Below are 14,041 nucleotides of genomic sequence, written 5' to 3'. Positions count from 1 at the left end.
GTGCTTGGAGATGGAGAAAGCTTTATTCGAATTGGCCAAAACAAGAAGGCGGGAGGATAGGTTCTCTCAACTCTGCCTTAACAAGAGAAGAAAGCAGGGGGTTTTATAGAGCTAAAGGGCTTTGCAGGAGGAGTTTTGGATAAACAAAGGGGTAATCTATGTTTCTTTCACTCCCAATAAGCCCCTGGGCAATCTGACTTCTGGGTGTCAACAGCAGCCAGGGCCTGGTTATCTGGTGATCCTTGAAGGCATTCTTTTTCTTCTGTAAAACAAGCTCATAAATCCTTGTGACCTTTGAGTCACCCCTCAGGTTAAACAAGAAAGCAGCAAATTGACAAGATTAACTTCTTTTCATCTATCTCTGTGTTGGGAACAAGGTCAAAAGGTCTTATTGAATATTTACAGTAACCCTCAGGTACCTGGTGTCAAGAATCGTATAATCCATTGATCACCCCACCTCCACCCCTATGTACCCATTGTCCAGCCCCAACACTTAGCAACAGTTTCCAAACTTGTAGGGGAATTCTTGACCAGGATATGAAATAATTAAGTGTATGTCATAGATCTGAAAAGCTTTCAATTTTTTCTGAAAACATTCACTTGAACATGTAGATGAAAACGACTTTCTTTGTGACTTTCTTATAGTTAGAAGAGGCGCAAAGTAAACGACAAGAAAAACTGGTAGAGAAACACAAGGAGATACGTCAGCAGATCCTGGATGAAAAGCCCAAGGTAAACTGAGCTGAATAATGATACACACTAATTTCATTTTCTTTCCATCCAATTAGAATAAGACCTCCCTAGTTCATGTACCTCCCACACAGTCTCAGATCAGTTCTCAAACGTGAAACCATGTATGTTTCTTCATGATGGTAAAAATCTTTACAGCAATATTCAGTAAGCATTTATCATCAACTGGTGAGCTTTAAAAACTGCAAATGCCTGGAGCCCAGCTCTGGAGATTTGGTTTGCATTGGTCTGGAGTGTGGTTCAGGCATAGGTATATTCAAAGTACCCCACCCACTCCCTGCCAGGATAGAGGGAATTAGAGAAATAAGCCAATCGTCTTCAACTCTAAGTATCTGATGTGATATTGTCATGGCAGACTTTGTCCAGTAGAGGATGTCCTGTACCAAAATCACCCTGGTTTTTATCCAAGAAAATATTCTCCTGAACCAGAAAACAACAAATCTTTTTTTCCCCCTATAATAATAGTTTATTGGGCTCGACTTTAAAATTACCTTATGCTTTTTGTTTGGTCAAAATCAAGTGTTTCATGAATATTAACTTTAAACAAACTGAGTATTTCTCATTTGAATACTTTCAGGCTAGCAAAAAGCATCTCAGTTTTAGATCATTCTACCCATTTGATTCATCACCAACTAGTTTTCTGTTTGTGAAAAACGTGCTTTTCCATTTTTCTATCCTTCCATCTGCAGTTTAAAATACCTACTCTAAAAGGTACTGCTATTTCATACAAGTGCTTTTTGAACGTGCAAAGCTCAAAAGTGTTAGTTTTGTTTCTCCGTATAGTCCATTCATCAATTTACTTCTTATGGCATTCTTGTGGCTAATTCTAAATGTATCATTGTAGTTATTTCTGCTTTTCTTCTTTCGTATTTACTGGACAGAACATTTATTTAAGATTTTTGACTCCTAAAGTTTTTAGGCTTGGCAATATAGATTCACAAGCATAATGAAAATCCAAGGATAATAATTACTTAGATATGCTGCTAATGTTTTTAATATAAATATATGATTTAAATATTTTTAGCCAACCTCTCGGGTTGATTATGCATTCATAAAGTAGAATAAATCTTAACATAATTTCAGAAATTGCTGTGCTTTTCATTTAGGATCGATCTGTTAAAAATGTTCAAATGTTTGGAGCAAAACATCCAGGTTTGGCTGAAATTTAAGAAACATCTTAAGAATAATGAGTCGCAGGTGATACATTTTCCGTCCATGTGTCTGAATTCAAATTTGTCAGTACTCTGTACACTGATATAAGATACTTAGCTTATGGTTGATATCTCATTAGCCAGTTTTTGTATTTCTGAAAAATCTCTTTTGGGAAATATTGTTATTCCTATATAATTTTATTTTGCTTTGTTTTTGTTTTTGGTCCAAATACGTCAACTACTTTACTCATAGGCAAAATGCAATCACAAATGTGTGTAAATTACATAACTCTCATATAAATAACCCTACAAAGATTTTATGTTGCTGCTTCAAATCATCATGATGAAAATCAACTTTAATATGCGTTGAAGCACCTTTAAACTTCTTCGTTGGGTATAACCAAACATTAGAAGAACTAATAACTGTTGGGCAATTTATCAGTCAGAGTGCATTCAGCGGCAACTTAACTAGAGAAAACCCAATTAAAACTGGCTTAAACAATAATAAAATTTAGTAAGCCACATTACTGGAAGTTCACAGGTATCACAGTTCAAGGAATGATTTATTCAGTGGCTCAAGAACCTCATCGAGAACTCAGGTATTTTCAGAATTTCCACCATGCTATTCTCAGTTTGTTGCCTTTCATCTCTAGGCTGTAAACCCACAGTCACAAGGTGGCTGCCATAGCTCCATGCATCACAACCTTCCATATAATCATTCAAAAGCAGAAAAGGGAATGTCTTCATCTTGTAACCCTTTATAAGATTGAGGGAAAACCTTCCTAAGTCTCCCCAATGAGCTTCCCCTCATTAGCTAGAATTATGTCATATGCCCATTCCTAAACCAATCACAGGCATAAGAAAACAAAATAATAGAGGAGAGATAGCAAATGGGTAGGTAATTAACAGTGTGTACCACTATCATCTTTATAGCAATTTTCCATTTCTTCTTTTTCGGCCCTTTAGAAAGAAATCTGAAGTATTTCTATGGATTTTTAGTATTCTGTTGCCTTCATTTAGGCTATAAATAGGTACCATGATGATTTCTCTTTGCTTTTCATCCATGAGGTTGCTCTTATAATCATTTTGTTGTGTCTGGATTTGAAAGTTGCCCTTGAAGATTGTTGGTTCCGTGTCCAACTAAAGCATTTATTGAGAGGTGTTCTTCAGGGCTTAAAAATTTTGTGCTTTGGAACCATGACTTGATTAATAAAATATGAAAATATGACTTTAATATTGTAGGACCCAGTGGCTAATAAAGGGAAATGACCATGACAAGAAGGAGCAATAATAAATAGCGGAGTAAAACAATAAGATCAAGTGTAGGTCATGCAGAGAAAGACCAAAGCACAGGACTGCAAATGTAGGCAAGTGAAAGGCCAGGCCCAGCATGGCGGCCTCCCCTGCTCCTGTAATTGTTGGATGTGGACCAAAAATAGAATGGCACTGGCTTTGAAATAATTCCTCTTCACATCCAGTATTCAAATGGCCTTTGAAGTTTGACATAGATATGAGGGAAATTAACAAAAGCAGAAACAAAATAGAAGAGGAGCAGCTCAAGGAAATGAAACTGACCAACAATATCTGTAGAAGAGGTTAACTGAATCAGTTCCATTCAGTCAGAAAGATGAGAGGCAGAGTGATTTTATGACATCTCGAAATTTATTAACTCTTCCATCAGCGAATGGTGGCCGAGGAAATTGAGTTGACACTATAGTAGGTAATATTAAAGATAGTTGTAACCATCTTATGAAGAGAAAAGCATGCCAGACTCTGCCAGAGGTTACTGAGGGGAATAGAGTGCCTCCTTCAAGTATTTTGCAGGCAATACAAGCAGTTTTCTAACTAGAAACAATAATGGCTAATCTTTCGCTTACAGCAAAAATATACACTACATGGCATCTTTCTTCTCATTCATCAGTTTCTCTCATATTGTCCGATATAATCGTTTACTTCCTCTTCATCCACTTATTCTAACTAGTGTAATAATGTGCTTTGTGTTCCTAACCTCCTCCTAAACGGGGGGGTGCGGGGGGAGCTCTTTTTACATTCCTATTTTCTCCCAGTGTTACTATTTTGAGCTGTTCTGAACCCCAATTACCATCTGGGGAATTTTCCAAGCCTTTGGTAAGCAAACAACTACGTTAAAGGGGAACAAACAAGACTGAAAAAAAATTTTAACAAAAGAAATTTGAAAAGCCAGTTGCTGGAAGACAATAGTTCCGTGGCAAGGAGGAATTCTTCTGGCTAGATTTAGAGCAAGCTAAGACGGAGATTAATTCAAAGTGTAACTTTGCTGACCTTTGACTCAACAATGAGCTCATGATCTGGAAGGATCAACTCAAAATTTACCATCCTGCAACAGAACAGTCATAACAAAATGTGCCTCAATCAAAACAGGTTAAAAATTCATTTCATTTCCATACATGGACCAAGAACTTTCGTCCTGCAGGTCTGTATTTAATAGGGGACCAAATTTGGCTAGCCACAATGTGAAAGTTTATTTTAGAATGCTCCAATTTGTGACATGCACCAGGCCTTTTTCCTATGAAGAGTCCATTTTTCCCCATTAAAAAAGAGATTCAATGAGTCTATTCCTTTTGTATGTAATTTTTGAAGGCATAGGGAAAAATGGAAGTAGGTGATCCCTTAGAGGCAACTTAGACAAAAGATAAATATTTTGGCCCACACTTTGACGTAAAATTATGTTGTGCATTCCTGTACATAAGTCCCTCTGAAATTTGTTAAGTTACAAACAACAGTAGACATTCTTAAAAGAGAATGCTCAGCTTTTCAGTAGAGTTCCAAATTCTGGAGAAATGAGCAGCTGCATGTTTTTAGCAGTGAAATATTTGATTCAGTCCCTGAGTGTATGCTGTTTTCAGTTTTGCTCAAGGTGCGTCTTTTTATGAAATCCATAGCTGTAGAGTTCTTAAGACGGATGCAATAAACCCTAGCCAGTCTTTCAACTCAGTGACGTAATTGGTTTCCTTGGGATTTCCATACCCGGGTTTGCCACAGCCAATAAGAAAGGGTTGATTTGTACAAAAGGTGTTAGAAGCAACTCAAGAACAACTGCCAGTGAAGAGGAACCACAACTTTTGTGGTCATGCTCGACTCTGGATTGACTCACTATGAAAAGGGTTTTCTGCCTTTTTCCTGAGCAGAGAGATTTATTTTAACATGTGGAAGCATCGTTAATCAGGAGTTGCCCTATCTGCTGTGAATATTACAATGAATATTGATCACTTTGCAGCTCCTGGCTCTCATGACAGGAAGAATCATCTTTGGAGGGGACTTTTTAATGAACCGTCTCTGTAACCTCATAAAACAGTCGATAAATGTGTGATTTACTTTTTCTCTGACACTTAATTTGTCTTTGATGCTTCTTAGAACACAGGTTTTCTGTTTTAATTTAGCTCATCAGCAGGAGAGCATTCCAGGAAGCTTTAGGGTATTTTAATTTATAGCTAAAGAACATTTCATCACGTAGCTACTGGCTCTTTTTCTTCCTCCACCAGGGGAATATAGGCTGATTTTCCTCATTTCCCCTCTGACACCCTTGTCACAGGATGAGTGACTCATCTCTCTGGGTGAAGTTAGTCTTGTCGGCCCTACCAGTGGGCCCTGAGACAGAACCCTAAATGTGGCTGATATTTCAGTCTTGCCTTCCCAGTGTTCAGGGAGAAAGAGACTAACTTGGGGGTTTAATGTAAAACCTTCATTCTTACATGATTCATTTGTGCCTCCTGAAATCTTTTGCTCCCTGCCAGTACTCAGTGGGCCTTCTCATGGAAGCCAGACCACAGACTCCAAATTGGCTGCCTGTTGACTGTGTTTTGCTCATTGTCAAGTCTTGGTTGACCCACCTAGTGGGGTTTTTTTGGTCTGTTTTTCCTAAGGAAGAAATCTCCTTTTCATTTTTATCAATGTGAATAATTGCCTTTTTAAAAAATAAATAGTTATTTTCTTGAATGGAGAACTTAGACGTGTTAACTCTCCTTCTGGGCGATACTAGAACATCAGAACAGTTTTAACTCCATTTGTCTCCTCTTGATTTATTTTTGAAGTTTATTTTAATTCTATAGACTTCTAAACCCATAAGACATTATTATTCTATGTTATACATTCAGTGTTTATTTAGATTTATCTACATATTCACAAACTTCTTTGCTGAACATTTTTTCTTGTGTCTCAGACTATATATTTGGGATCATTGTCTTCTCTATCCTTTAGAAGTTCCTTTTTGGGATCATTGTCTTCTCTATCCTTTAGAAGTTCCTTTTATACAGTCTACTGATGGTAAACTCTTTGGTTTTTGTTTCGTTTTGCTTTAATTTTCATCTGAAAATGTCTTTATTTTACCTTCATTCTGGAATGATATTTTCACTGGGTATAGAATTTTAGGTTGGCAGTTATTTTCTTTTAGCACATTGAAGATAAAATTCCACTGTCCTCTGACTTCCCTTGTTATTGAGAACTTAACTGTTAGTGTAGTTCTTTTGATGATAACTTGTATTTTCCTCCTTTGCTTGCATTTAGGATTTTTTTTCCTATGCTTTAAGCAGTTTTCTATATTGTAGCTAAATATGTGTTTGAGGTGGCTGGATGGATAATTTTCATCAGTTCTGTAAAAACCCAGCTATCGTGTCAGCAAAAATGACTTCCAACCCATTTTCCAGAAATTTCCTTCCATCGCATTATTTATATAAAATAAAATGGACCTTCTTACTCTATCTTCTCTGTCTCTTAACTCTTTTCTCTATTTTCCATCTTTTTCTCTTTGTGCTACCCTGTGGATAATTTTTTTCTAACCCTTTTTATTTTTTTAAAGTTGGAACCTGAGCTAACATCTCTTACCAATCTTCTTTTTTTTTTCTTTTTTTTTCTCCCCAAAGTCCCCCAGTCCATAGTTGTATATTCTAGTTGTAGGCCCCTCTAGTTGTGCTATGTGGGATGCCGCCTCAGCACGGCTTGATGGAGTGGTGCTAAGTCTGAACCCAGGATCCAAACCGGCCAAATCCTGGGCCACCAAAGCAGAGCATGCAAACTTAACCACTTTGCCACAGGTCCGGCCCCACCGACACTTTTTCTAATTCACTGAATCTTTGTTTACACTGCTCTTGTAGTCTTCCACTGGGTTTTTTATTTTAGCTTTGTATTTTATTTAATTCTAGAAGTTCTATTTGGTTTATTTTCAAATCTACAATTTACATGCCTGGCTTATTGTAGGGAAAGTTTCCTGTGAGGTTCCTCATTCTGAGCAGACCACAGGCTTTGAGGTTTGCTCACCCTACAAGCCTGTCAAAAGATGAATTCAAATTTTCCAGCATTAGCAAAAGCCCCTTAGGACAGATGCCACTTCCCTGCTTATTACTCATCTAGGTTTGATACCTCTGCGCTTAGGCCTAAGCATTTTTCAAATTTTTGTGATTCCTCGGTTCTTTAAAGAAGATAGTTTTAATATCAAATCCCACTTTTTTAGTTGTTTTCATTGGGAAGGATAGTCCAAATAACCTAACCAGCCATTACAATTACCAGTCAACGGATCAACAACAATGCATGTGTCTTACAAAATGGCTGCTGCTACCTCCCTCATGAGCTCTCCACCTCTTGGGAGAGACTCCCTTGTAACCCACCCTAACTGGAAACATACAGAAAGGAAACTCTGGGAAATGTAGTTCAGCCTAGCCAAGCTGGCACATTACAAAACCATCACACCATTATTTAAAATTCAGAAATTTTCTTATTTAAAAAAATTAATTTCCCTTTAAAAATTAGATTATATGATTTCAGTGAGCCAACATGTAAACAAATCTCTAAAGCTGAGAAGAGGCTGCCACTTAGGCTTGTGTGGCATTGCCCAGGCTGCTTCATGGATTTCTGTTATCTGTTGACCCCTGTAAGGCAGCTGAGTTTGAGATTTAAACAAAATTGCAACTGAGATTCACATAAATGCCATTGATTCCTCCCCTTTTTCTCTACCCTACTAATTTTCTTTCTCCTTCCTTTGTCCTTATTTTCCTTTCCAAAGGATAAGAAAATGTGGGAGTATGGTGATGGGTGTATTGGATGGGAGGGAGGGGATTCAAGGAGAATACTCAAATACCCACCACCTGCTGGAGTAGAGAGTGTATGTGTTGATGGGGTTCAGAGTCTTCCCAGGAAGCACTGAGTTTAATGTCAGGAATAGGATGAGATAGTCTTTAATCCCATTGACGTTCGTCTGCCCACCTACCATAAACAAAAAAGGCCATACAACCACTCATGGCCCACAAAACCTTTACTTCTACTTCTGCTTCTACTCTGTGTGCCTGTCACTGTGCACCATTTATATGAATTTTGCCAATACTAATTACCGTTGTCCCTCAGTATCTGTGGGGATTGGTTCCAGGACCCTCACAGATACAAAAATCCGCAGATACTCAAGTCCCTTATATAAAATGGTGTTGTATTTAAGTATAACCTTTGCACATCCTCCCATATACTTTAAATCATCTCTAGATTACTTATAATACCTCATACAATGTAGATGCTATGTAAATAGTTGTTATACTGTATTGTTTAGGGAATAACGGCAAGAAAAAAAGTCTGTACGTTTTCAGAACAGACACAGCCATCATAGGCCTTCCCATACACAGTTGGTCGAATCTACAGATGCGGAACCCACAGATATGGAGGGCCGACTGTAGATGTTTTATTCCCAGTGTATCTCTAGTTTGTTTTTAAAGCCCTGCTTTGTTATAACCAGAATAATGAAAATAGTCAAACACACACATCCTAAACACTTTTAAAAGTAAAGAATGTAAAAATTTAATTGATCTCAGGAAACCACTACCTGATCTTCCAATGGCCTTCAACATTTTAAGGGGAAGAATGGCCAAACTCAAACCAAGAGAAATATTTACCTGTGGCAAGTGCCTGGCCACTGGGCTGAAAAGATGATGAAGGAAGTTTCACTTCAAACTAGGAAAGCAGTTTCTAAGAGCAGGAGTCACATTCTCTATGTTCCATATCCTACACCTGAGGCCAAATTAATGTGACAAATCTACCACTTGGAGTCCTGCTTAAACATTTTCTGTCAACAAAAATCAATTGACACAAGTCTTCTGAATTTATTAGAATCATTTGCTAAGGATGATCTTTGAATTTGACAAAGAGGTCTTTGAATTTGTAGCTGAAACCAAGGCTCAAATAATATTATCATATTCTAAAGAATTTCATATTTCAAAGAGTTTTAGCAATTGAGGTAGGTGCTAATGTTTGTGATAGACTAGTAAACAGTTCATCACATTCCTGGATTGAATTCTGTTGGATGGATCCTCCACTCCCTGCCCTCTGTGACCATCACACACCCACACGTACTTTCACATATACTCAAACACAAACAACTTCATACAACTGAGGGGAAGTTTAGCATGTTTAACCATTTTGGCATCAAAATGGATTTTGCCCTAGCTAATTATGCTAGCATATGGAAAATCATGTCTAGGATAGTAGCTAGCATCGTGTATGTGTTTTTGGTGACATGTAGACAAAAGGAAATATGTTGTCTTCTAGTTTGAAAAGGATTTCTTTCCTTTTTCTTTGAACCTTACACATTATTATCTTTTAAAGTAGTTCTTGGGTTTTGGGAAATACACAAAAAGCTATTGCAATTCTCAAATTTATTATTGGGTCTTTGTTTTCGGTGAAATCAAAAAACCCTATGACTTGCAAAATATTGTAAAGCAGTTAGGACATGTTTATACTTGTAAAGGTGCCAACTGCAGCACAACCACGGGAGCCAAAGCCACCACCATCTCTCACCTGGATTTCTAAACCAACTCCTAACTGATCTTCCTGCTGCCACGTGTGCCCGCTCACAATCTATTCCCAAAACAGCAGCCTTTTAGAACAGAAATCAGGTCACTCCTCTGTTCAAAACCCTTTCACAGTCCCCATCTCTCTCAGAATAAAAGTCTGCAAGGTCCAACGTGATCTGGCCCTACTTTGCTGATCTCCTCTTCATTTCCTCTTTGACCTACTCTCTGCTCAGGCCACCCTGGGCTCTTTGCTGGGTCCCAACAAGCCAGGCCAATCCCACCTTGGGCGGTTGCATGGACTATTTCCTCTGCCCAGAATGCTTGCCTCCCAAGTGTCTGCTTGGGCAACTCCCTCCTGTCTTTCAAGTCTTTGCTCTAATCTGTCTTCTCAAAGAGGCCTTCCATGATCACTCTATTGAAATTTGCAACCCCCCTCCACCACTCTCCCATCCCTGGCATCTCCTCTCCCTTTTATTCTGCTCTACTTTCTGTTTTTCATAGCATTTATCACCTTCTCTCATTAGGTCATTTACTTCTTTCTTAAATGTGTCATTCAGTTTTGGTCCCTCCCCATTAGAATGTAAGTTCCATGAGAACAGGGGCTTTGACTATTTTGCTCACTGATGCTCTTGAGTTCTAGACACCCAAGAACAATGCCTGGCACATAATTGGTGCTCAATACCAATATTTTTGGAATGAATGACTTCTATAGAGGGCTAACAAAGTTAACTTCATGTATTAAAAAATAGCTCTCTCTCTTTGAGAGAGAAAAGTGTAGCCGTTACGCCCCAACTCATTGGGCTGCTTTGTTCATCTGCTGTCAGTAATTCAATACAATCTTTTCTTGGGTTTCGTGACAGTAGTGGGGTTTTGTGGAGAATTTCTTAAAAGTAATAGCTGTGATCACATTTAACATCTTATTCCTACAAAGGGTAGGAAAGAACCAAGGAGAATTCAATTTCCAATCCTATTGCATTTGTGGTAGGAAGTGTTGGAATAGACAAAGGAGTGGGAGGTTTTAAATCTCCATTCTAGAAGGCACTTCAAGAGAGCTCCCAGACAAACAATTTGAAACAACAGATGACTTAGAAATCAATTTCAATGCCACGAAAATGACAGCCTCCCTTTTTTTCCACACAGGGGGACGGTTCCTCCTCATTCTTGTCGGAAACTTGCCATGAGGATCCCTCTGTGTCCCCCAACTTTACTCCCCCCAACCCTCAAGCTCTCAAGTGGTGACTACCATCCTTCCGGCCAGGTAGGACTGGATGGGAGGGGTCGCTTTTGAGAGAAGGGTGGCATGTGGCCATCTGGTTCACAGGCATCGTGGACTTGCTCCTTTGTTCTTCATCCTCCCTTTCTCTACATTCCCATCTTTTTCCTGCTGTATTTCCCAGCCACATCCATGATGTGCTCCTCATCTTTATCTGTCTTCTTCTGGTATTTATTTCTTCATCATTGTTCTCTCTCTTCCTGACATAAATTCCATTCTTCCATATTGTCTTCTTCTCCTTTCTTCTTTTTGTTTCTCTATTTGCAAAATTGGCTTCCTTTTAGACCTTGACCCTTCTCTCTTACACTCACACTATTATTTCCACTTTTGAAACATTTTTTAAGTTCCTACTTCACACAGCACTGGTTTCCTACAGTATTATCTTAAAACCCAATGGATTAAATGAACTCTCAGGGAGTCTTCTCAACCCACTCCACTCATCACATCCCTCCTTTTAAAAATCCAGCAGAAGTCATTGTATTCCCACATGGTATATTGAGTTAAGGGGATAGCTCAGGATTTCCTGATTCTCTAGAATTAAGAGCTCTTGAAAATATCTCACTAATAGGGATGCTTGGGCCAGGGGCTACTGGTTGGAGTAAAATGAAGTTTGAAAATTAGAAAGGACTTCAACTTGCTGAAGGAGATGCATCATGAAATCTATTGTATTCCTTTTGCTAATAAGAAAACTGGCCTAAGCTATTTCAAATAGGTATGCGTTTCAGGGAGAAAAGAGGCATTATCGTGATTATAAAGAAAGCAAACTTCTATTCTGATGTATTGAAAACAGAGTTCTACAGTGAGGCTTAGAGTGTTTTTGTCTTCAAGCACTTGTTGGTCTGTGAAGCAGTACACTTTAGAAACATGTCAAAAGAGTAGTGAAAACAACTTTACTGAGAAAGAGATGTAAGTTCTTCCTCTTTCTCTACGTCAATTGCCACATACAATGATTCTATAGCTCAATGCTTTTCACATTTTAATGAACATATGAATTACCTGAAGAGTCTGAAAACGCAGATTCTGACTCAGGGGGTCTGGGTGGGACCTGGGATCTGCATTTCTAACTAGTTACCATGAGATGCCCTTGCTACCACTTTTCTATGGACCACATTTGACCAGCAGGGGTCTAGTACATTCCTACCTCCTGACTGTAGCACCTGGAAGGAGATGCTCTAAGCTGCCTGCGTGGTGTTTTGTTGCATTTAAATTTTTTGGCCTAATCATGAGCCTGACCCTTTGATATCTTTTTATTTTCTACTACTGACTGTGATACTAGAAAGAGAGAGGCAGAGAATGCCGTTTGAGAGCAAAGCCACAGCCTGGCTATGAATTCTGTCCATGTCCTCCCAACAGTGACGATCTCGTTCCTGTGGTGGCCTTCTGATAACGCCCACATGGGAAGGCAGGGCAGAGGAGGGGCAAGTCCTACTGACTTCTCCACGAAGGCTTTAGGGAGACCTTGGAAATGTCTTCGTTTGGCCGTAAATGTTTAGGCTATCTTTTAAGTCATCAATTATAAGCATCGTTGGGTTTTTTTGCTTTTGCATTTATTGTTGCTGTCCTGGTAATTTTGAGAGTTATTCGGAAACATTTAATACTGCAGTAGAATATTGAATTCTCTCAGAGGAGGTAAATGACAGTGGAGCTCAGAACACATGACTTGGGTTTTTGTTTTTTAAACAAATGCAATAGCGACGTAAATGTTATATTTTGGTTGCTGTGCGCTATCAGGCTTGTGATGGCTGGTTCACAACTTGTATTCCCTTCAGAATGTCAACTGAGCTTCCTGCTTAACAAAAATATTTGTTTTCAAAAGAGATAGCTATTCCCAAAATACCTGGACGTGAAAAAATCTTTAATCTCTTAGTTAGTTTTGTCCCTTTAGCATTCCACATATAAAAGGCAACATAAAAATAAACCAATTTCACACTTTCCATGGAAAAATAGATCTCATTGCTAAAACAGAAAAAAAATTACATTATTTTGTGTTTGAAAAAGAACAAAAAGTTATTCTTTTATAGCAGTATATGGAAAGTCCATTTTTGTACCAAATTCGATATTTTCCCAAATGTTTCTTCCTTACCTTAAACATCTCCATTAATAGACTACAGCTGAAAACAAAATGATTAAAAAGTAAATTTGCCAGAAAAGAATGACTTTTTACTATAAGATTAATCCCAAGAATATTCATTACATAAATACTTGAAATTTCACATTTTTAAATTCGTGAACACAAACTTTCATCAAGGAAAAATATATTCCTTGTTATCAGCTAGAGATTAATAGGTGAAGATGAACAGGTTAGTCATACTTTTAACTCTGGTAACGTCTAATTTTTAATAAATGCAAATTACTATAGAACAAGATTAAAAACAACAAAAAAAAGGATATTTGCTCATTTTGAGTACGTATGAACCTTTATATAAAATAACTATAGAATGACCAATTTCTAAAAATTCCCATGACACAGCATTGGAAAATTATAAATTTATACCAAGTGTTTATTCTAGGCTATGCCAATTTCAATAGGGAACACAAAAGAGCAAAAAATGCAGTTATTACATGCTTTGAAATAATAAAGAGCAATTCAAGACCATTAACATTTTTTTCTAACACTTAAATAATAAAAACTATAACAACTAGCATTTATTGAGCACTTGCTATGTTCCCAAGCACTTCCAAAACACATCACATGTCTTCTTATTCTCACCATTGTGTGGTTGAAGAAATTAGGGTTCAAAAAGGTTAATGAACTTTGCTAAGCTCATACAAGAAGTGCCAAACCTTGGAGACCCCATGTACTGTGTCCTTCATCTTTCTCAGTAAATATCTGAAGGCATGATTTTATGTTCTAGCTGTCGGGGGGGTGATATCTCTTTCTCACATTTCATGGACAGGCAAGCAATAAGGGCATATCATCTGAACCTCAGTGTACTCATCTGTAAAATGGAGAGACTACCATTGAAGGACGCCTTTGATTGGTACCACAGCCTTTGAAGGAAGCAGATCTCTGAGTGGTTAGAAGGGATGGACACTAGTCACATATACCAAACGCTGTTTCA

At 38.0% G+C, this 14,041-nt stretch overlaps 1 protein-coding gene across 2 annotated transcripts in view; it reads left to right on the top strand.

Annotated features, from left to right (window-relative positions):
* PLCB1 (phospholipase C beta 1) overlaps positions 1-14,041 on the top strand; it is a 667,363-nt gene that overhangs the window by 582,653 nt on the left and 70,669 nt on the right. Inside the window, exons 31-32 of one of the 2 annotated variants that reach the window (XM_044748184.2) lie at positions 646-732; positions 10,847-10,964. In XM_044748184.2, coding sequence (XP_044604119.1) covers positions 646-732; positions 10,847-10,945 — 186 coding nt within the window. In that variant the 3' untranslated portion in view covers positions 10,946-10,964. The remainder of the gene's footprint in view (positions 1-645; positions 733-10,846; positions 10,965-14,041) is intronic. The other variant, XM_044748183.2, reaches the window with a different exon arrangement.

The sequence above is a fragment of the Equus asinus genome, chromosome 15 (assembly GCF_041296235.1).
Source record: "Equus asinus isolate D_3611 breed Donkey chromosome 15, EquAss-T2T_v2, whole genome shotgun sequence".
Classification (NCBI taxonomy): Eukaryota; Metazoa; Chordata; class Mammalia; order Perissodactyla; family Equidae; genus Equus; species Equus asinus.
The sequence above is the reverse complement of the archived record's forward strand: the minus strand, read 5'-3'. Positions and strand labels throughout refer to the sequence as shown.